At 42.1% G+C, this 22,870-nt stretch overlaps 1 protein-coding gene across 1 annotated transcript in view; it reads left to right on the forward strand.

Moving 5' to 3' along the window:
* DNHD1 (dynein heavy chain domain 1) overlaps positions 1-22,870 on the forward strand; it is a 78,118-nt gene that overhangs the window by 22,852 nt on the left and 32,396 nt on the right. The window contains 9 exon segments of the mRNA XM_077759548.1: positions 7,047-7,312; positions 7,403-7,646; positions 14,780-14,937; positions 15,401-15,565; positions 15,567-15,897; positions 21,169-21,296; positions 21,393-21,591; positions 21,991-22,085; positions 22,608-22,815. Of these exon segments, the coding sequence (XP_077615674.1) occupies positions 7,047-7,312; positions 7,403-7,646; positions 14,780-14,937; positions 15,401-15,565; positions 15,567-15,897; positions 21,169-21,296; positions 21,393-21,591; positions 21,991-22,085; positions 22,608-22,815 (1,794 nt within the window).

Here is a 22,870-nt window from a genome sequence, read left to right on the forward strand (position 1 = left end):
TATTTATTTATTTATTTATTTATTTATTTATTTATTTATTTGAAAGAGAGAGAGAGCACACACAAAGAAGGGGCAGAGAAAGAGACTCTTTCTTAAGCAGGTTCCATGGTAGCCCAATGCAGGGCTTGATCCCACAATCCTGGGATCATGACCTGAGCCGAAATCAAGAGTCAGACACTCAACTGAGCCACCCAGGCACCCCTATCCCTTCTGCCTTTAAAATATCACCATGGTCTGGTTCATTTAGGGGTGAAATGTCCTGATGCTTGTTATCTTACTTTCAAATGTTTTTGGGGAAAGAGAAAAGAAGAAACAAAGCAGTGTGGAAAAATGTTAATAATTGTTGAATCAAAGTGGATAGATAAAAGGGGTTTGTAGTACCTTTAAACTTTCTTACATATTTGAGATTTTTCAAAATCAGCATTTGAAGGAAAAAAATACCAACAGGGAAAATCAAAGTAATATCATGGAGGAACTAGAACCAAAGTTCTGATTTAGGATTTTTCTGAAGTTCTTGATGAAAATTGGAGTAGTATTTAATAAAACTATCTAGCAGTTAAAACAGAACTAGTGATATTTAAGAAACATACATCTATCTGAAAAATCTGTTACTTAAATGAGGCAAAATTTGTATTTTATTTGCATTTTAGTCAAATTACAAAATAATTTCAGTATCTCTGCTTATACATAAGAACATGAAAAATCAGCCCCTTACAGTAGAAACCTACACACTGACTAGAGTCTGACCCCAGAAGAAGACTCGATCTGTTACTAATAAAATAGTTGCAACATATTTTGCAGTCTTAAGCTTCATTCTCCAACATTTTCCACAGAACAGTCTTAGTACTAGAACATTTTGCAACCAAAAAGAGATGATCAGTATTGTTATCTGATGTCTTTACAATTGTTTCAGCAATTTTGAGCAGTTTAAAACTAGGAAAATACAATCGGATAATGATTTTTCTCATCTAGCATGTGTGAAGTTCAGGAACTTACGTTAACTTTACCAAACTCAGTGTATCTTTTTCTGTTACACTGAGAAGGGACAGAGGATTGCCCCATTTTTGTTATAAACTGTTTTCTGTATGTTTTGATTGGGGTGGTGTTTAAGTTATCATAGAGATAGAATGTGAACAATTAAACTGTCATTACTATATTTTTTGGCCAGGGGGGTGCATGTGGCAGGGAGGGTCTCTTGGGAGTGGGACACATAATAAGTATGACCAGCAAGAGGAAGAATAGAGGTAAACAGTGAGTAGATTAGGTAAGCAGTGTAACAGTGAGAAGAGAAGAGAGACTTGTTTTTCCAATCTCCCTGTAAGAAATTCTGAAGAGGTGAAAAGTTCTATAAATATATTTAACGAGAAGCTTTGCTGCTCTGTGGAAAATGTCTGAGTGACTCATTCAAGGAGACCTACAGTAATGGTCTATATTATCTGGTTTTTCACAGATTGATATTTAAAAATGCAGCTTCCAGGTTGACTTACAAATCAATATAATATATATTATATGTATATAATATATATAATATGTATTATACTGATACGTATCTATTTTAAATTGAAGCCCAAATCCCTCAGCGGTGACACATAACTTATGTTTCTTTGATTTAATTGATATCAGACTTCTTGTCATAAGCAAGCTTTATTTCACTCTTCATTTCACTTGACTATGAAGTTGCTAGTGATTCCTGTTTTGTTTTGTGGGATATTACATTCACCAAGTTGTATTAAACATACACCAGATTTTCCTTCCATGGCCCAGAATCACACATGAATGGCCTATATCGCACCATATTGCTTGAGTACTCTTGTTTGTCTTAGTACCTTCAGTCACAGTTCCTCAACCTCGTCTTGTGTTTGGAACCTCACAAAACAGAAAGTTACCAAATTCAATGGCAGAAAAGATGTAATAGCACCACACTTCACAGAAATGGAAACTAGAAAGTCAGGAAGAGAGCCTTGTCTCAAATTGCGACTTGTCCTTTTATCTCTACTTCTCTCTGTGCTTCTTCTCGGTTCCCCTGATCCTCCCCTAAAACTAGCTGGCTCTGCTTCCTTTGAACTTTCTGCTCCCTTATAACTATTGCTTCCAAATGACTTGGGCATTCTGTGGTACCAACCCCATCCTTGACTCTAGATGATCCGTCAGTTAAGTTTTCCTGTATGTGTGACTAACGTATTTCAAGTTGTCAAGAGGGGGTGCCTGGGTGGCTCAGTGGGTTGAGTGTCCGACTTCGGCTCAGGTCATGATCTCACGGTTCGCGGGTTTGAGCCCCACATCGGGCTCTGTGTGACAGCTAGCTTGGAGCCTGGAGCCTGCTTCGGATTCTGTGTCTCCCTCTCTCTCTGACCCTCCCCTGCTCATGCTGTCTCTATCTCTCTCTCAAAAAAAAAAAAATTGTCAAGAGAAGGAATATGATTGATTTAGCCTACCCTATAGTGAGAACTACATATCCACATGCTCTGGCAAGGCGCATGGGTCATGGTACAAATTAGTTGGTTTTAGCTACCAGTAATAGCATATCCTCTTAGAAGGGTGTGTATGGTAGAGGAGGCCCCAGCTATGCTTGTATTGGCTATAAACATATATTATGTAGGCCTAAATGTGCAAGTTGGATTTGGATAACATGTTTCCAACCCAGAACTAGGTAGGCAAAAAGGGGAATTTATTGGCTCTCATAACTAAGAAATACATAGATGCAGCTGGATTCAGGCTGAGCTGAATTCAACACCCAGGCAATGTCATCAAGGCTTTATTTCTCTTTATTAGTCTTTTGACTTTGCTTGTGTGCTTGAATTCTGAGTCACTGAGAATACTTTCAGCTGGAAGTAACAGAAGACCTAAGAGTAGCCTAACAGTGAAAACAATTATCTCATATAATGAGAAGTCTCTGTTTCATTTTTGAGCCTTTGAGAAGGCTCAAAGTATCTTCAAGTATCTCATTCTCAAAGGTCATCAAACATCATGCTCCTCACATCGGTCCCCTCTCCTTTCTGGGTTTAGCTATAGGTAAGGGCAGATCCTCTTAGAGGGGTGTGTGTGGTAGGGGAGGCTGTAATCAAGTTTCTTTGGGGCACCTGGGTGGCTCAGTCAATTGAGCGTCTGACTCCTGATTTTTGGCTCAGGTTTCATGAATGTGAGCCTTTTGTTGGGTTCTGTGCTGGCAGGCAGGGTAGAGCTTGCTTGGGATTCTCTCTCTTTCTCTGCCCCTGCTCCACTTGCACTGTCTCTGTCTCTCTCAAATAAATAGATTAAACTTTTTTAAAAAGTTTTTTTTCATCCTTAGGCTTATTGCCTTTTAATTGCAAGATAAGCTCCAGCTCCAACCATCCCATTCTTAAGCAAAATCGGGAAAGGGGAATGAACATTGGAGGGAGAGCTCTTCCTGCCCAACTTATATTTTAAAAATATTTTTAAAGGTTTTATTTTTATTATTATTTTTAAAAATAATTTATTGTCAAATTAGCTGACATACAATATATACAGTGTGCTCTTGATTTCTGGGATAGATTCCCATGATTAATCGCTTATATACAACACCCAGTGCTCATCCCAACAAGTGCCTTCCTCAATGCCCATCACCCATTTCCCTGCCACCTACCCCTTCCCATCAACCCTCAGTTCTCTGTATTTAAGTCTCTTATGGTTTGCCTCCCTCTCTGTTTAAAACTATTTTTCTTCTGACTCTCACATTTTGTCAGGAAAGGAAATCTTTTCCAAAAAGTCCCCAGCACACTCACTTTTACATCTCATTGTGAAAATCTAGGCCATGTGGCTACCTCCAGCAACAAGAAGGGCTGGGAAGTCAAATGGCTAACATTTCTAATTTCTCATGGAAGATGGGCTCTACCACCACAGAAGAAGGGAGAAGGGAATAGCTGTTGGGTAGTCAGCCAACATGCTTTCCAAGGTTCCAGTCTTCCATTCTCAAAACCTGACGAGCAAGAGACTTACCAGCATTCTCCACAGCACCATTTCATACTATATTCTTTCTCTTCTAGTAATTGATATTTAATAAAACCTCATTTAATTTCAGTTCTACAAGTAACAATATATTTAAGCAGTCTTTATTGATCAGTCTGTCAGTAATTTTGTTTGTCTGAAGCTAATTCTCTTTAGATTCCCCCAGGAAGGGCTTGCGGAGGCAAAATTTTATTTCCCTTTTTGCCTGGATGCCTGAAACATTTTTTTTCTTAAAATTCAGTAATTTTAGTAGAGTATGTCTTGCTATTGAACATTCTGAGGCAGTATTCTCAGGTATGTTCTATCAAACTGTAGTTTTACATTTTTTTATTTCAGGAGAGTTTTCTTGAAGTTTTTAGTATTGATCTCTTCCTTTGCTGTGGGTATTTCTTTAGGAACTCCTGTTACATGTATTTTAGATCCTTATCATCTATCCCAAATATTTGTCCCTTCATCTTGAAATTTTAAAAAATCTCTATTTCCTTTTTTTAAATAGTTATCCTTTTTTTTTTTTTTTACATTTTGTCTCTCTTAAGGCATTACCGGTTAAGTTTATTTGCTCTCAAATTCCTTTTTAGTTAAGTTTCCATTCTGAAATGATTTTCCCTTTATTTCTAATTCTGTCCTGAGTTCTATCAAATGATTTCTGAATTTTTCTAACTCTGATATGTGTTCTTCTTTCATGACATATAACTTTGCTAGTGTCTTTTGCCTAGTTTTGCAATGGGCTTGTTTTACTGTTTCTTGACATGTTCCCATTGTCTCTAAAGATGTTATTCTGTCCGGATTTTTTTTCTTATAAAGGTTTTGTAGGAGTTTGATGTTGATACTTTTCTGTTGCTCACCTTTGAAAAAATGGTGTTTCTGAACTTTTAGGAAGAGGCGAAGTTCAAAATGGCTTTCTAACTTCTCAGTTTCCTTTTCTATTGTTTTTCTGTAGTGTTCAAAAACTGGTGGCCAGCATTCTGAGATTTCCTGGTTCCTGTTTTGCTTTCTCTCTTCTTTTTCTTTATTGCTTCCACCCTGTTTAGTTTTAATTCCACCCCCAACACTTTCTCCTTCTTGTCAAGCTTCAGTCCCAGAAGAGAGCCCTGGCCAGTTGGTTTCAGGACTTCATTGGGCATAGATAGCTTCAGTTCCTACAGACTTCATTGTTCTTGGAGTGGGCAAACTCCCTCCACTTTCACCTCCTCTTCTCAGATTGCCCCTCTGCTCCCCAGAGAATGCCTTTGGACTGTATTGGAGTTTTCCTAGTCTCAGGTCTGTGAGTTATGTCACTGTTCCCTTCTGCTTCCTTCCCTAAAAATGATGATACCATGTAACTCTTGAGGCTGTAGGTGCCTTGTCCCCACCCACTTGTATTTTGGGGTTTGTAAGGATCTCTTAGGCCCATTTTCATTAAAATGTTATCATTGGGTTTGGGGTTTTAGTGTCTATGTGGTATGTCGCTTTTATGTCCTTTTATGTGGGAATTTGGGAGAGATTTCAAAACTGTGCTGGCACTTCCACCATTTTTCCAGAATCCCCCCTGGCATTATTTTTAAAGGGTCATTCTTTATGTTATGTGGGACAGAGACTGTAACATGTTTGAGACAAGGGCCCAAAGCAGGGAGACAAGTTAGAAGGGCATTGAAATATGAAGATCTGATGGTGACGTGGTCTGGGGCAATGGGGCAGATAGTGGTAGTGATGATGAGAGTTGGTTGGATTTTTGATATATTTTTAATGTAGACTCAATGGGATTTTGTGATGGCTGAGTGTATTATTTGTGATGGAATAGTGAAAGATAACTCAAGTTTTTGACTAGAGCAACTGGAAGGATAGAATTCCCATTTACTGAAGTTGGAAGACTGTAGGAAGAATAATTTAGAGTAAGGGAGAAATCAGAGATCATTTTTGAGGTACATGTTAGACATCCAAGTAGAGATGTGGAATAGGCAGTTGTTTAATTGGGATTGGGATTCAGGGAGAGGTCTGACCTAGACATAAATTTGACAGCAAATGGATGGTACTTAAAACCATGAAACTGGATGAGTTCTCCTAGAAAGTACAGACGGAGAAGAGAAGAGATCTGAGGACTGAGACTTGTTGGTCGGGAAGCACTGTATGTTTAAGTGTTGGTACTATGCATCTAATTTCTGAACATTCCAATGCTTTCCCCCCACCTTTTTTTTTTTTAAAGTTTATTTATTTATTTTGAGAAAGACAGAGACAGTGCATCTAGGGGAGGGGCGGGGGGGGACAGAGGACACAAAGCAGGCTCTGTGCTGACAGCAGAGAGCCCAATGTGGGCCTCGAACTCATGAATCATGAGATCATGACTTAAGCTGAAGTAGGATGCTTAACTGACTGAGCCACCCAAGCACCCTCCCCCCCACCTTTTTGCACAAAGTTTTAACATAAATACTGAAATTGGCAATTAGCAAGTTTCTAAGAAGTTAAAGGAGAAGCCAGGCTCAAGGATATTTCTTAAGACATACTGAGGACTAGCATGTTCAATCTCTTTGCCATCTCTTCCTCTGTTCCACAGAGGCTGGAGTTCTACAAACTACATTTCCCAGATCTCCTTGCAGCTAGGTGTTGTATGTGCTTTAGATCTGCAAGAGATTTCAGTTCAAAACTAAGGTAAGAGAGAGAGAGAGGCAACACATATTCTATCCATTCTGCTGGAGGAGATCATAACAGAGGTAATGTGCTTTTGTAGCTGGTAGTATTGCAGTGATATCCCAATTTGCCAGGCAGCATAAAGCCATAGATGCTCAGCCTAGAGTGCTTTTGTTTTTCAGCCCTTCTCGCTATTTGCAACTCATTTAATATTCCATAACAATTCCCTTACTGCTTATACTAACTAAATTCTGTTTTCTGAACCTGAACCATAACTAATACATTCCCTCAGTGGGTCAGTGTTTGTGATATAGATGTATATATAAACTCACACAGGAGCAGGGAGTGTGTATGTGTGTATGTATGTGTATGTGTGCATGCACGTGTGTGTGTAATGTACACATTCAGGTAGAGGGAGAGGTTGTGTGGAGGCCCAGCAGGGCACTCATGGATAATTATGGCATGTGTCCCACTAGAAGAAGACGAGGAGGAGGACTCAGACAAGGAATTCATGATGCCCAAGCTCCAGAGCCAGCCCAGCGACGCTGTGCACATCTTTTGTGGCCCGAACATAGGATTGGTGTGGCCCTGGAAGTCTCGCACAGCTACTGAAACCCTGGGGGTCCGTGGGTGCCGGTTGCGGGGTGAGTACTTGCCCCCCAATCATAAGCAGCTGCAAGAGGACCTGGACAACAATCCTCGAATCCAGCAGGCACTGACCCTGCAACAGGCCTTGCTGGAGGTGAGAACAGAAGTTTAAGGAGTGGAGTGATGCCCACTAATGCCCATCATAGCTACCCACCTCTGCCCTAAGCACCTTGTCTGCATCTAGGGCATGCTGTGGGAGGTGAAGGAATTCTGCAAGGAACATCACTGGATGACAGGCATTCATGAGTTCCTGCAAGCCTGGGGGCCTCAGAAGCTGGAGTCCATGAGAGGTTGTCCCATCAAGAACTATATAATGCTGGTAAGCCACGTGAACATGTGGCAGACTCGTGTCTCCAACGTACCTAAGAAGTTGATCACAAAAGGCAGATTGCTGCTGCTGAACTGCCATCACATACAGGCAGAGATGGGTGAGTGCTGCTTATCCTCTTTCCTTCCCTTGCACCTTCCTTATCTCATCTGCTTGGCCCTCCTTGGGCCTGGAATGTCCTTCAAGGACTTTTGGTGAAGGTCCCTCATTGGACCTCTAGAGCCTCCCAAAGTCCCAGGTCCTGGCCCCTTCCCTTTGCAAGTAAAGGTGTGATCATTAACGGAGGATAGCCTCTCCATCCATTTTGGCTCTACTCATTCCCCATACTCTTTAGGAATCCTGTTTCTGTCACCTGACACTTTCTATTTTTCTGGCATGGAAGTAGTTGAAACCAAATGTGAGTGAGAAAAATCTTAGCCTACTCCTTAGGCTAGTGAGCTCAGTTTCTTTGCAGATATTCTCAGGAATCAAGAGTGCCCCTCCCCACAGGCAGCAGAGTCCAAATTGACACTATAATTTGCATGTACAAAATGTTACTCTCCTTAACTGATGTCCTCTTACTCTGTAATCCTAACTTCTGCAGATGGCAGAAGAATGTATTTCGATTGAAAGTGAAAGCGCTTTTTGCACTTTTGATCTAATTCAGTCTATTTTGGATATTTGGTCAATTCAAAATTCGTATTACAGTTCTGGGTTGTTTTTGCTCTCAAGCGTCCTCTGCTCCTCTCCCTCCCCAAGGTGGCATCTGACATTGGAGAGGGCTGCTGGGCTGTGTGCTCTTCTTTGCTGGCTTCTGTCAACCCTCACGGAGGTGTGATACATCCCTGCCTGGTCCCTGCCCTCTTTCTGACATTGCTGCTTCTGGTGCAGCGGTGGCCTGAGCTGATGTAACTATGTGTCTCCTCTTGGCGACTAGGAACCCAGAGTGTCTACCTTTGCTAACTCAGCCCTGCATTGGATCCAGCTGGCTTTGCAGATCCATGAGATTTTAGTCAACCCTTCACTCAATCTTCATCTTGGGCTGGCTACCCCCATAGCTTCTGCTTCAGGGTCCCTCACTCCTCTACATTGGAACCCATCCAGGCCCACTGGTTACTAACACTCCATTATCTTCTCTATCCCCTGCCATTTGGAAGTTGTGGAGGGCTTGGGAGCATGGTATTTAGCCCTCTTTCTGCTGCAACACATCATACTACAATACATCAGAGGTGATTTCTACCTTCCTGTGGGTATCTCATTGTTAGCATGTGGGCAGTCTGCAAGGTGGTATCTTCCCAAAGTTCCACATGGAAGCTGGAGCTGAAGCCCATTCTTTAATCTGTTTCCTCCTCAACAGTTTCCCTCTTGTCTCTATCTGCCCACACTAGATCAAGGCTCAGTTGTTGGTCTCCCTGGGTCACTGAGAAATCTGGTTTAAAACCTAGTTTTGGTCCTTTTTTCCCCCCTCCCTTCCAATGGGAAGGATGTCTCATGCTATTGTTTACTGGCTAAAGCGTCTCTGCCTAGAAACTGGTCTTAGAAAGGCTCACAGTAGGGTAGATTGGGAAGCCATTGATACTTCTAGGAAACAGAAAGGTGGTTCCATTTTCTCACCTACTTCCTAACAACCAATAGGGTCTGCTTCCTGCCGAGAGCAGATTCTGTCAGACCCATGGTCCCCACGGCTGCTTTCTTTATAAAGGTGGGTGACCTTGGGAGGCTTTGAAAGAGCTTTCTTGAAAGTGCTTGCCTGCCTCACCCTCCTAGTCTTTACTTTTCAACAAATGAAAGCACATGCCAAATTATGTATCTTCTGGGCCGCAAACTCCTCACTTGCCCTTCCACAGCCCCACCTAAATGTATAGAGGATTCAAGCTGCCATGGGAGGAACAGGGAGGGCCTGGGGTTAGCCTGATTTCTTTCTGACCTTGGCTTTGCTTCACTGTTGTTCAGGAAGTCTCTTTTCTTTCTAGTTAGATTCTTAGTCCTTAGTCCAAGATCAGTTGGTCTCTTCAAGAAGAACACATGGAAAGAGAGAAACATGGGGCTCAGAATCCTGACTCTGCTTTTCACTAGTTTGTGTGACCTCAGATCACTGACCTTCAGTTAAATTCTTTGTAACATGGACATGACAATGCAGGGTTATGATAAGGAAGAGTAAATGAGATATTTTTTGCAGTGTTTCTAGCACTGAATAAGACATGCAATAAGTGCTTAATATTTTCATTTAACCTTATCCCCTTTTGTCTACTCTCATCCTTGTGATCTAATTTTGTCTACTTGTCCTCCAACTCTGTTCTTCTGCCTGGGCTTCCCTGAACTGTGAATGACATTATTATTCACTCTTCTGAGTTAGTGTTAATCCTTTATTCTTCCCTTTCCCTAACTCTACCACATCCAACTTGTCTCCAAATCCCTTCTATCCTTCTGCCTCCTAAATATCTCTCAATTCTGTTTTCCCATCCGTCTGTAACTTCTAACCCCCAGCAGCCCTGGTATTTTCAGTCTATCGCTGATTTACACCATACGATGTCGCTGTTGAGCTCCTTTTTTACCATCACCTGCCTGATGCTGCTGGTCTAAAAAGCAGCACAATTGCAACTGCCTAGCTACTGTATGAGGCCACAGGGATAGTCTGAAAAAGTAAGTTCTCTTCCTTGCATTCTGTTCAACCTTGGATGCCCCTCCATGGCTTCCCCCTCTCTCAGTTTTCTCCGAGAAATACCACCACCGGTTCTTGGTATTGAGTCCTATTGGTTACTTCCTTCAAGGCTCCAGATGGGTCATACCCAGTGTGTCTCAGTTATCTGTCCCTGGAACCTCACTTTCTAGTTGCAAAGATGCTCATAAAGGATTAGTCAGTTTATTTTCACCCCTCCAAATATAAAATAAAACAGAATGGCACCAGGCTGCATCAGTTTGAATCTTTGCCCTGCCACTGTGTGATATATTTTTTAAGTTTTTATTTAAATTCCAGGTAGTTAACATACAGCAAAATATTAGCTTCAGGTGTACAATATAGTGATTCAACACTTCCATACGTCACCCGGCGCTCATCACAAGTGTACTTCTTAATCTCCATCACCTGGTTAACCAATCCAGGTTTCTTCTCTATTATAGTTAAGAGTCTGTTTCTTGATTTGCCTCTCTTTCTCTTTTTATTTTTCCCTTTGCTCATTTGTTTTGTTTCTTATATTCCATATAGGAGTGAAAACATATTGTATTTGTCTCTCTCCAATTTATTTCACTTAGCATAATATTCTATAGCTCCATCCATATTGTTGCACATGACAAGATTTCATTCCTTTTATGGCTGAATAATATATGATATAATTTATATAACAAATTATATAATATATAATATAATAATATTTTACTCTATATACACACACACACCACATCTTTGTCTATTCATCAATGGATGGATACTTGGGCTGCTTCCATAATTTGGCTATTGTAGATAATGCTGCTATAAATACTGCGATGCATGTATCCCTTTGAATTAGTGTTTTTGTATATTTTGAGTAAATGCTCAGTAGTATGATTGCTGGATCATAAGGTAGATCTATTTTTAACTTTTTGAAGAACCTCCACACTGTTTTCCAAAGTGGCTACAACAGTTTGCATTCCTACCAACAGTGTAATTGAGTTCCCCTTTCTCCACATCCTCACCAAGACTTGTTGTTTCTCATGTTGTTGATTTTAGCCATTCTGACAGATGTGAGGTGATACCTCATTATAGTTCATATTTGCATTTCACTGATGATAAGTGATGTTGAGCATCTTTTTATGTGCCTTTTGGCCATCTGAATGCCTTTTTTGGAAAAATGTCTATTTGTGTCTTCTGCCTGTTTCTTAACTGGATTATTCATTTTTGGAGTGTTATGCTTTCAAGTTCTTTGTATATTTATATATTTTATATTTATCAGATATGTCATTTGCAAATATCATCTCCATTTTGTAAGATGCCTTTTAGCTTTGTTGATTGTTTTCCTTTGCTGTGCAGAAGCTTTTTATTTTCATGAAGTCCCAATAGTTTATTTTTGCTTTTGTTTCTCTTGCCTCAAGAGACATATCTAGAAAGAAGTTGCTATGGCTGATGTCACAGAGGCTACTGCCTGTATTCTCTTCTAGGATTTTTATGGTTTCAGGTCTTACATGTAGGTCTTCAATTCATTTTGAATTTATTTTTCTGTATGGTATAAGAATAGTCTCGTTTCAGTTTTTTGCATGTAGCTGTCCAGTTTTCCCACACTTCTTGTTGAAGAGACAGTATTTTTCCCATTGAATATTCTTTCCTGCTTTATTGCAGATTAATTGACCATACAGCTGTGGGTTCATTTCTGGGTTTTCTGTAATGTTCCATTGATCTATGTGTCTATTTTTATGCTGGTATCATTCTGCTTTGATTACTACAGCATTGTAATGTAACTTGAAGTCTGGAATTATGATGCCTCTAGCTTTGCTTTTCTTTTTGAAGGTTGCCTTAGCTATTCTGGGGCTTTTGTGTTTCTATACGAACTTTAGGATTGTTTATTCTAGCTCTGTGAAAGGTGCTATTGGTATTTTGATAGGGATTGCATTAAATATGTAGATTGCTTTGGGTAGTATAGACATTTTAACAGTATTTGTTCTTCCAATCCACAAGCATGGAATGTCTTTCCATTTCTTTGTGTCATCTTCAGTTTCTTTCATCAGTGTTTTATAGTTTTCAGAGTACAGATCTTTCACCTCTTTGGTTAAGTCTATTCTTAGGTATCTTATTGTTTTCGGTGCAGTTGTAAATGGGATTGATTCCTTAACTTCTCTGTCTGCTGTTTCATTATTGATGTATAGAATGCAATAGATTTCTGTATGTTGATTTTGTATCCTGTAAATTAACTGAATTTGTCACTTCTAGCAGTTTTTCGGTGGTCTTTTGGGTTTTCTTTTTTTAATTTCTTAAAAGTTTATATATTTTGAGAGAGAGAGAGCCCGTGCATGCGTGTGAGTAGGGGAGGGGCAGGAGAAAGGGAGAGAGATTGAATCCCAAGCAGTCTCTGCACTATCAGTGCAGAGCTCAATGTTGGGGGTGGGGGAGGGCATGGGGAATTAAACTCAGGAACCATGAGATTATGACCTAAGCTGAAATCAAGTGTTGAAATTGAGTTTGGACTCTCAAGTGACTATGCCACCCAAATGCCCCTCAGGTTTTGTGTATATATAGTATCATGCCATCTACAAATGGTGAAGTGAAAGTTTTACTTCTTCCTTGGCTATTTGGATGTCTTCTTATTTCCTTTTGTTGTGCTAGGACTTCCAGTACTATGGACATCCCTGTCTTGTTCTTGACTCTAGTGGAAAACCACTCACTTTCCCCTCCATTTAGGATGATATTAGCTGTTAGTTTTTCATATATGGCCTTTATTATATTGAGGTATGTTCCCTCTAAACCTACCTACTTTGTTAAGGATTTTATCATGAATGGATGTTATACTTTGTCAAATGCTTTTCCTGCATCTAATGAAATGATCATATGGTTCTCTTTTATTAATGTAATGTTTCACATTGATTAATCTGTGAATATTGAACCACCTTTGCAACCAGGAATAAATCCCACTTGATTGAGGTGAATGATTTCTTTTTGAGGTGAATGCTTTTTTTTAATGAATTGTTGGATTTGGTTTAATAGTATTTTATTGAGAATTTTTGCACATGTGTTAATCAGGGATATTGACCTGCAGTTCTCTTTTTTAGTAGTGTCTTAATCTGGTTTTGGTGTCAGAGTAATGCAGGCTTTATAGAATGAATTTAGAAGTTTTCCTTCCTTTTCTATTTTTTGGAATAGTTTGAGAAGAATATTCTTTAAATATTTGGTAGAATTTGCCTATGAAGCCTTCTGTTCCTGGACTTTTGTTGACATTGTGTGATATTGATAAAGCTATTTAACCTGAAGCTTGGTTTGCTTATCTGTAAAACAGGGACAATAATAGTATCTACCTCAAAGGGTTTTGTGAGGATTGAAAGGATTAATATAGGCAAAGTAGATGACATTGTATATGGCATGTAGTAAGCAAGCATTCTATACTGTATTTCCTGGTATACTGCATATCATATTTCTATATTGCATTTTGCTGTCCTGAGCATATTTTAGCATCTCTGAACTTAAGAGGTGTATTATGATTGATGGCATGTCAGAGTTTAGATGGCATTGATTTTTTCTTTTTGCATGGTATATAAAATAATGATGCTTCTTATAATCAGTGGTATTTTAGTGGTGTTAGTGATTTGGTGAGGCATCATACTAGTGCTATTCCTGCCCTTAGAAACAGTGGAGTTGCTTATATCACCAAAGGCAGCCTCCAATATTACCTTTTAAGCCCCATGTCCACCTGATAGCTTCTTTTTTTTTTATCTTTAAAAGCAAAAGGCAGATTACACATTTTTTTTAAGATTTTTTAAAACATTTATTTATTTTTGAAAGGCCGAGAGAGACAGAGCACTAGTGGGAGAGTAGCAGAGAGAGAGAAAGGGAGACACAGAATATGAAGCAGGCTCCAGGCTCTGAGCTGTCAGCACCGAGCCCCATGTGGGGCTCAAACCCAGGAACCATGAGATCATGACCTGCGCCAAAGTAGGATGCCCAACTGACTAAGCCACCCAGGTGCCCTGAGATTACACATTTTTCTTGCTACCTCTTCTACTAGAACAAAGCCACTACGACTTCCCAAACAGAAAACTTTTATCTGGATAGGCTGTTCTACTATTCGTGAGCACATTATTCCCATGCCTTTGCACATGCCTCTTCATCTGCTTGGTGTGCCTTTGCCCCCTGGAGCATTAGCTACTCAGTGCATTCAGCTCCAGTGTTCCCTCCTGGAGGAGGCCTTTCCCAGCCTCCTCAGGCCTCCTCCCCTTTCACTATGTCAGGCTGGGAACTTGCAGTGCATTTATCATACTGGTTTGTGATTGTCCATTTGTTTGTCTGTCTCTGCCACCATGTTGTAAACTTCTGAGGGTGGGAACATTTTCTGTCTCATCCACTCACTCTGGTCTCCTGGTGTCCCGCACAGCCTTTAGTAGCTGTGGATAGCTGTGGCTAGCACCAGTGGATAGCAGCTGACCAGACACTGAACAGGAGTCCAGTAAGTGTTCACTGAGTCAGGGAATGAATTTGTGGTCTGGCTTCCCCATTACCTCTCCCCCACTGTGGACCCACAGCGCTTGCCCAGTACCCCCTTCTCTTTCTAACACCGAACCCCCTCCTGTCTTCAGAATCCAAGCTGGATAGCATCAGGAAGGACATTCTTACACATGTGCAGAATGAGTGCTGGACCCGCAGTCAGCAACTAATAACGGAGCTCACAGATTTCACGGAGGCCTTCCAAACCATCAACTCAGATATTCATACCATTGCACAGTGCTCCCAGAAGGTGGGCTCTTCCCATGCTTCCTTCCCAGCTTATCCGGGGGCCCATCTCGCTCACATGCTCAACACGCTCTCTTCAAATCTCTGCTGAGCTCCCAATGGGGCTTGATGCTTTTTAAACTATGCTCATGTATGCAATCTGCCCTTACTAACTCTCATCCTGTTCTCATGGCCCTCAGTTTCCACATGTCAGGGAGAAGCCCTGGTGTGATGAGAGACTCTCTATGACAGTCAGCTAGGGATCTATCACCCTGTCATCAGGATAATGACTTGGTGGGGGAGGAGCCTGCTATCTTCACAAAGACCTAGGTCAGACAGGATCTGATCCCACAGTGCCCCTGATCCCAGTTGGGTAAAGGCGGCTGCTGGAGTCTGGGGCCCCTAGAAGGTGGGAGCGCCCCTCAGGATGAGCCCAAAATGGTGCACAGGGCTGTGGGGGTGCTGGTCTCATGCTGTAGCCTCTGCAGTTGAACAAGGCCAACGAGCAGTACGCGGAGCTGGAGAAGCGAATGGAATACATACGGGCACTCCACGAACTCATCCGCAACCACTTTAGCCTCTTTAGTGCTGAGAATGAGGCTTTGGACATCTCGGTGAGAAGGCAGTTGAGGATGTCACCCATGCCTCCCAGTCCCCGTCCCTCCCCCACAACTGCACCTACCTGACTGCACTCTGCTTGCCCCACAGCTACTGGATGTGTGGGAGGCATTTCAATTTGAAAAAAGCCAGGCCTCAGAGTTCCTGCTCAGCAAGAGACATTCCATCGTGCCCAAGCTGCAGCAGCTGATAGCAGCCGCACTTGTGGAGCTGGAAGGCCTGATTGAGAAGGCCCTCTCTGGCCCCTTCATGGACCCTGCGCAAGAACAGAAGAGCATGGAGCGCCAGCTCATCTCCCTGGAGCGTCAGTTCCAGAACACAGCCAGCCACCTCAGTGAACTGCACCATGCCTATGCCACCTTCACTGGTACTGAGGATCCCTGCCCCCTCCACCACCATCCTGTGAGAGACCCTCCAACTGAGATAAGGGTCTTATGTCCTGAGTGTCCCTAAGCAGGTCTCAGGAATCACATACCTTCATTTTAGTCTCTTTTACAAATGAAAATTATAGGACAGAATCTTCGTATATTGACTATGTTAAGGGCTCTGCTTGGAGTAGGAAGACAGAGGGCTTATAGTCTGGTAGAGAAGGCAGATCAGTGAATGTTCCATTAGAGTGTGATGGGGCTGGAGGGCTAAAAGCCTGTGCAGGGGAAATGCAAAGTTGCCCTCATTATAGTTCTTAGCCGATTCAACCCAGTCCTGTACCAGGATGCAGGTCCCAGATAAAAATAGGTCTTGAGCACTGGGTGTTATGTGGAAACTAATTTGACAATAAACTATTTGTAAAAAAAAAAAAAAATAGGTGTTGATAAGCCTTAGCCAGTGCTTCCAGCCCATGTGGTATAGAGGGGCAGCTGCTGAGCGTCTCTCTGAACCACAGGAGAAGACCAGGGCAGAACTATTGGTCTTAGCCCTCTGTACAAAGGTGAAGCTAGACTGGTTCTCTTCTGCACATAAAGAACTTTGGGGTTCAAGTTTCACTTTTCAGATTCAGTCACTTCTTTTGGTTCCTTTTATCCCCTGGAAGGGCACACTACTTCTGAGTTGCCTCCTGGCCAACTACCAACTATTACCAACTCTGTCTATGGGCATCCCTAGTTCCAGGACTGTTTGGCCAATTGTAGGGTGGAGAGGACACCTTGGGACCATCCTCAAGTAAGGGACTTTTTTCTTCGGCCAAGTATGGAGAGACCCTGTAACTGATATAGACCACAAACCTTGAACTTTCCTCTGGGGATTGAGGATGTTTGTGAAAAGGCGGAGTAGAGGCCTCAAGCCTTATGATGCTAGTCCCAGAAAGTCCCAGAGCATGCTTTTAGTTCCATTGTCCATCCCTAGCTCTTCACCAAACCCCCAGCTTTTTTTTTTAAATGTTTTATTTATTTCTGAGAGAGAGAGAGAGAGACAGCATGAGCAGGGGAGGGTCAGAGAGAGGAGGAGATACAGAATCTGAAACAGGCTCCAGACTCTGAGCTAGCTGTCAGCACAGGGCCAGAAGCGGGGGCTCAAACCAACAAACCGTGAGATCATGACCTGAGCCGAAGTCGGACACTTAACCAACCAACTGAGCCACCCAGGCACCCCACCAAACTCCCAGCTTTTGTTAAAATAATCCAGAACCTTAAAGGTAGATTATTAATACTATTCTTTATTTTCCATTATGTATCTTTTATTTTACTCAATACTTTTTATCAAAAAAGTTTATTTTCAGAGAGAGAGAGAGCACAAGTGGAGGAGGGGTAGAGAGAGAGGGAGAGAGAGAGAGAATCCCGAGAAGGTTTCACACCATCAGCACAGAGCCTGACACGGGACCTGAACCCATGAACAGTGAGATCAGGACCTGAGCCAGAATCAAGAGTCAGACACTTAACTGACTGAGCCTCCTTGGCACCCCAATTTTACTCAGTACTTTTGACATTTGCTTGGTTTTATAACCAAGTTATCAACTATTTTCACATCTAAGGTTCACTAGTTTTGTTTTCCCACTACCATTTTTTTTTAATTGATGTGGTTAACAACCAGTGTTACAGTAGTTTCAGGTGTACAAGCTAGTGATTTCTGCTTTTTGTTTTATTTATTTACTGGTTTTGTTTTTTCAGATTCCACACATGATTGATATCACATGGTATTTGTCTCTCTCTGTCTGACTCATTTCATTTAGCATAATGCCCACTAGGTCCATCCATGTTGTTGTACTACCTTTTTTAGAAATAACCCATCTTTTCATTATTTTCATCCTTTACTTATGTTGTGGTGATATTTATTTTTCCAAGAAGGGAGTTGGAAGTGTTAAAATTTCTAAGTTCTTTATGCCTAGAATGACTTTACAATGTCCTTGTATCACAGATTGGGTAAATATTGAATTCTGAAGTCACAAACATTTTTTCTCCAAACTTAGGATATTGCATCATTGCCTTCTGATATTTAGCATTGTGGGCAAATCTGCTCTCAATCTGATTTTTTTTTCCTGGGTAGGTAATCTGTTTATCAGTTATTTGATAATGGCTCTTATATTTGCTCTGGTCTCCTTCCAGAATTCATACTTGTATATTGGATTTTCTGGATCTCCTCCATTTCTTTTATCTTCATCATCACTTGTTCCTTTATTCTGAATTTTGAGGAAATATCATGAGCTTGTCTTATAAACCTCCACTTCCTGTGGAATCTACTCTGTAATTTCCATTGCATTTAGAAATACACACATACTGTATGTATACGCATGTTTATGTGCACATGTATATGTATATGTGTACACATATGTGTATCTATACCTGAGTATATTTCCTAGCCCTGTGTGCTGAAGAGACTAAGAAGCAAAGACACTCCAACAGCAAGAAGCAACTTTGTGCCCTGGTCTTAGTTGCTAATATCATTCCCTACCAGGGCTTCTCAGAGAGTGGGTGACCCCAGGGCTGTCACAGGTTAGGTACACGATGAGCCTTTCTGACACAGGGCCTGAAATCATGAACTGTGAGATCATGACCTGAGTCAAAATCAAGAGTCAAACACTTAACTGACTGAGCCACCCTCGCACCCCTTAACAAATGGTATCTTTTTAATCCAGAAAGTAATAATGGAGAAATTGGGCAACATTTTGACCAGTTGATAAGAGTTAGCATCAGCAGTGAGGGACAGATAGACATCATGTGCCTTCAGACATGATACCCAGAGGACACAACTATTCAGTAGTTCAGCTGAGAATGAATAACTTCAGTCATGAAGAGAATCATACAAACACAACATGAGGAACTTTCTGTTAACAAAAAGGGGGAGAAAGGGGTCAGTATACCTCAAAAATGTCTATTAGAAAAGATGAAGGCGGTGGGGAATGTTGTAGATTTAAAAAAGTTAAAGAGACATGACAAGTAAATGGAGTACTTGATCCTGGACTGGATACTGTACTTGAGGGAAAAAAATGCTATATAGGACCTTATTAGGTCAACTGACAACATTGGAACATGGACTATAGATTAAAAAATTGTATCAATGTAATATATGAAGTTGATAAGTATAGTTATATAAAAAATCCCTATTCTTAAGGAATACACAGTATTTGGGGGATAAATAGGGCCATGATATATGTAACTTACCCTTAAATATCTCAGTAAAGAATTATGTGTTGGTGTATACATACTGCATACACACACAGAGCCTATAAACACAAGCAATAAAGAAAATGGGTAAAATGTTAACAAATGGTATACAGATATTCTATTTACTGCTTTTTCTTGCAACTTTAAAAAATTTGAAATCACTTCTAAATAAAAAGTTTTAAGATGCAATGAAACTTACTCAGTAGATACCACAGCAAATGTCTGTCAGAGGATATTTGCTGTTAATCCTCAAGTTTGTCTTTGTCTTCTCATGTGTCTGGAGATACAATGCCTGCTCTTTTCTTACAAAGGAAGTTCTTTACTTGTCCAAGATTTGATGTTGAGACAACTGCTATCAAAGGTTATATGAGTCTCTAGTCAGATCTTTTGAGTTCAGACAAAGGAAGATTAGAAGGGTTTCAATTTACCATCTTTTTTTTTTTCTGGTCATATGCGAGTTTTGATAGCCTCATAGTGATTCTCAGTCTTTCATTATTCTGCTTTCCATGATGGATGATGCTTACACATGTAAAATTCATGATTCCCAGCGATTGAGTATTATTTTATTACTTTTTCTCTCACTGAAGAAAGTATACTGGAATTCAGATGAATGAGAATGACAACTTTACTGTAATATCCTTGAGTCTGGTCAATATATTTTAAGTATTACAAATCTCAGTACTATAATTATTGTTAACAGCAAATTACTTTTGACACATATCTCCCAACCAAATATAAATAATTGGTCAAGGAATAATGCAGCAGCTTATGAGATGAAGGGAGGGAATAATGGCCAGAAGCACACAAAATAGGAAGCATCACCATTTACTCCTTACGGTCCTCTCTGTGGGCCAGATCTTTTTTCATATGCATCTCATGGATTTATTCATTTGTCTAACAGGTACTCGTTGAGTGCCTATACTGTGCACCAGGCTTGAGGTATATCAATGGATAAATAACAACCCCCACCCCCCACCCTCACGGGCCCAACATTGTAGCTGGGAGAGAAAGACAACAAATCATAAACATAAAATATAGGGGCGCCTGGGTGGCTCAGTTGGTTAAGCGTCCAATTTCGGCTCAGGTCATGATCTCACAGTTTGTGGGTTCGAGCCCCGCGTCAGGCTCTGTGCTGACTGCCAGCTGAGAGCCTGGAGCCTGCTTCAGATTCTTTGTCTCCCTCTCTCTCTGACCCTCTCCTGCTCACGCTGTCTTTCTCTCTCTCAGAAATAAATAAAAACATTAAAATTAAAAAAAAAAACATAAAATATAACCAACTTATGGAGGCACCTTGGGTGGTTTAGTCAGTTAAGTATCTGACTCTTGATTTCTGTTCAGGTAATGATCTCATAGTTTGTGGGATTGAGCCCCATGTTGGCCTCTGCACTGTAAGTGGATCCTGCTTGGGATTCTCTTTCCCTCTCTCTTTGCCCCTCCCCTCCTTGCATGCAGGCTCTCTCTCTCAAAATAAATAAACTTTAAAAAAATGTAGGTATATATCTAACCAAATTATGGAGTACATTAGAAGGTGATAAGTTGCATGGAAAAAAAATAATAGAGAAGGTAAGAGGTGTTGAGAATTCCAGAGAGGGTAGAGAGCAGTTTTTAACGGGTTGGGCTACACAGCCGTCATGCAGATGGACTTGAATTTGATGAAGAAGTGAGGTATATGGTTCTCTAAGGGAAGAGTGTTCCAGAAAGAATGAGCTACCAGTCAGAAGCTCTCAGCAAGAAGGGGCATGCTTGGGGTGTATCCAAGCATCAGGAAAGAGCCTGGTGTGTCGAGCAGAGTGAGATAGAGACTAACAGAAGAGGAACCATTCCCATTTGCTGCCATCACATTCTCCTAGATAGCCTTTTCTTGGAATAACCATCTCTTAGATGGTCCCCTCCTACAATAGCCCCCACTGGACAATTTTGGACACCCCACCCCTGGCACTTTCAAGACCCTCCTTTCTGCCATTATGGGCTCTTAACTGACAACTCCCTGTTGTGCCCCTCCCCCACACCCAGCCCAGGCCTTAATCTGCCCTATCCCTCAGGAGATAAGAGTCCTGTGCCCTTGCCAGTCTGCGGGACCCGTCCGATTGTGCAGCAACAGCGCATCTGGCACCTGTACCGAGTCATCTCTGAAAGCATCAGTGAATGGAAGTGCATGGCTTTTGCCAAGGTGCTGACACCCTTCCTTGGAGCTCCTGCCTCAGAGTGGAGAGTCTGCAGGGTTGGGCAGGGATGGGTCTCTAGCTGACAGCATTTCTCCCTCCAGTTCAGCATGACTATGGCCCAGGAGAAGACAGACAGCTGGCTGACTGAGGTGGCCCGGATGAGCACGACCCTGGGGCTGCACAGCCCAGTTCTGCAGCGCTGCATGCACATGCTGGAGGAGTTTCGCATCTACCTGCCAATACTTACCAAACTGGGCAGCTTCCAGCTGCAGAACTTAAACTTCCAGGCCCTCCTGCGAGGTGTGTTTTGGGTAGAGTCAAAGGGGAGGGGAAGGGAAGGACAGGGGGGATTGGAAAAAGGTAAAGACTCAGTTCCCTGCTGCTCCTGTAGGAAAACACCTTTCCTCCCTGGGTTGCTCCCTGCCTTTTCGCCACAGGGACAAACATTTCTAACCTCCTACCCACTGCGTGGGTGTCCTCTGCTGACCTGGGATGAACTCAGGCTACAGTCTCAGCTCTGAGCTCTGTGTTGTGTTCTGGACCCTAGGTCCTGGGTTCTTGGCTCTATGTTGTGCTTTGAGATCTGTTGTCTGGGAGCTGGGTCAGGCTGGGCTCAGGGTTGCAGATCTGGGCTCTAGGATATGGGCTGGACTCTGCCATATACTGAATGTTGCTCTGACTTGTCCCCTCTACCTCCAGCCTTAGGGCTAGGCAGTCTTCACAACCTGGAACTCCTAACACTGGGCCAGCTGCTCACTTGTCCGCTTCTAGAATTTGCAGATCGAATCAAACAGGTGGGGCCCTCCAGAAAGAAGGAGTTGATCCAAGCCCAGGACCTATTTACTAAACTCTAATAGAGCCAGCTAAGTCCCAACAGCCCCTTGGGACAGGGGGCAGTAGATACTGGTTTGTGGGTGGGAAGGTGGGAGGTTGAGTTTTTGGTCCTGCCCGGAGGGTGTGGGGATCTGATGAGTGGTTTCAGACTCTGACTGATAGTATGCCAACCCCCAGAAGGAACTGGGTGGCAGCTCCAAATTTGTGGGCACACAGGATGGTAGCTGTCCCCCAACACTTGCCCTGTTCCAACACGAACTGATTAAGGCACTATCTGCTCTGCTGAAGCCTTTCAAAAGAGTAGGCTTCAAGGCAGCATCCCTATGTCAAAGTCTGCTGCTGATGGCCTACCTGTAGCCAAATGGTCCCACTCTCCATTTCTGAGACTTCCATTCCCCTGAGCCCTAGCCCTGGAGTCCTACCTTCAAGGCTATCCCCTGAGCCATCACCAAGTGCTGGCTCCTGAGACCCAGCTGTTCCAGATCTGGCAGTGTGAAAACGAACGAATCCATGCCCAAGAAACTCTACGGCGGATGCAGCGGGTCTGGGAGGCACGCCAGCTGCGATTGATCAACTTCTTCTTGTATGTACCCTATGAATCGCTGGCCTTGGACCACTCCAACATGCAAATGTTCCACAGCCCCCAATGGGAGGTGGTGGGCAAGGATAGTGGCACCTTCATCCTTTCAGGTGAGACTCAGCTGTTGTTGTCCAGTGATAGCCTTCTGCTAGGGGCCACGTTTGT

This window comes from Crocuta crocuta, unplaced genomic scaffold (genome assembly GCF_008692635.1).
Source record: "Crocuta crocuta isolate KB4526 unplaced genomic scaffold, BGI_CrCroc_1.0 scaffold43, whole genome shotgun sequence".
NCBI lineage: Eukaryota > Metazoa > Chordata > Mammalia > Carnivora > Hyaenidae > Crocuta > Crocuta crocuta.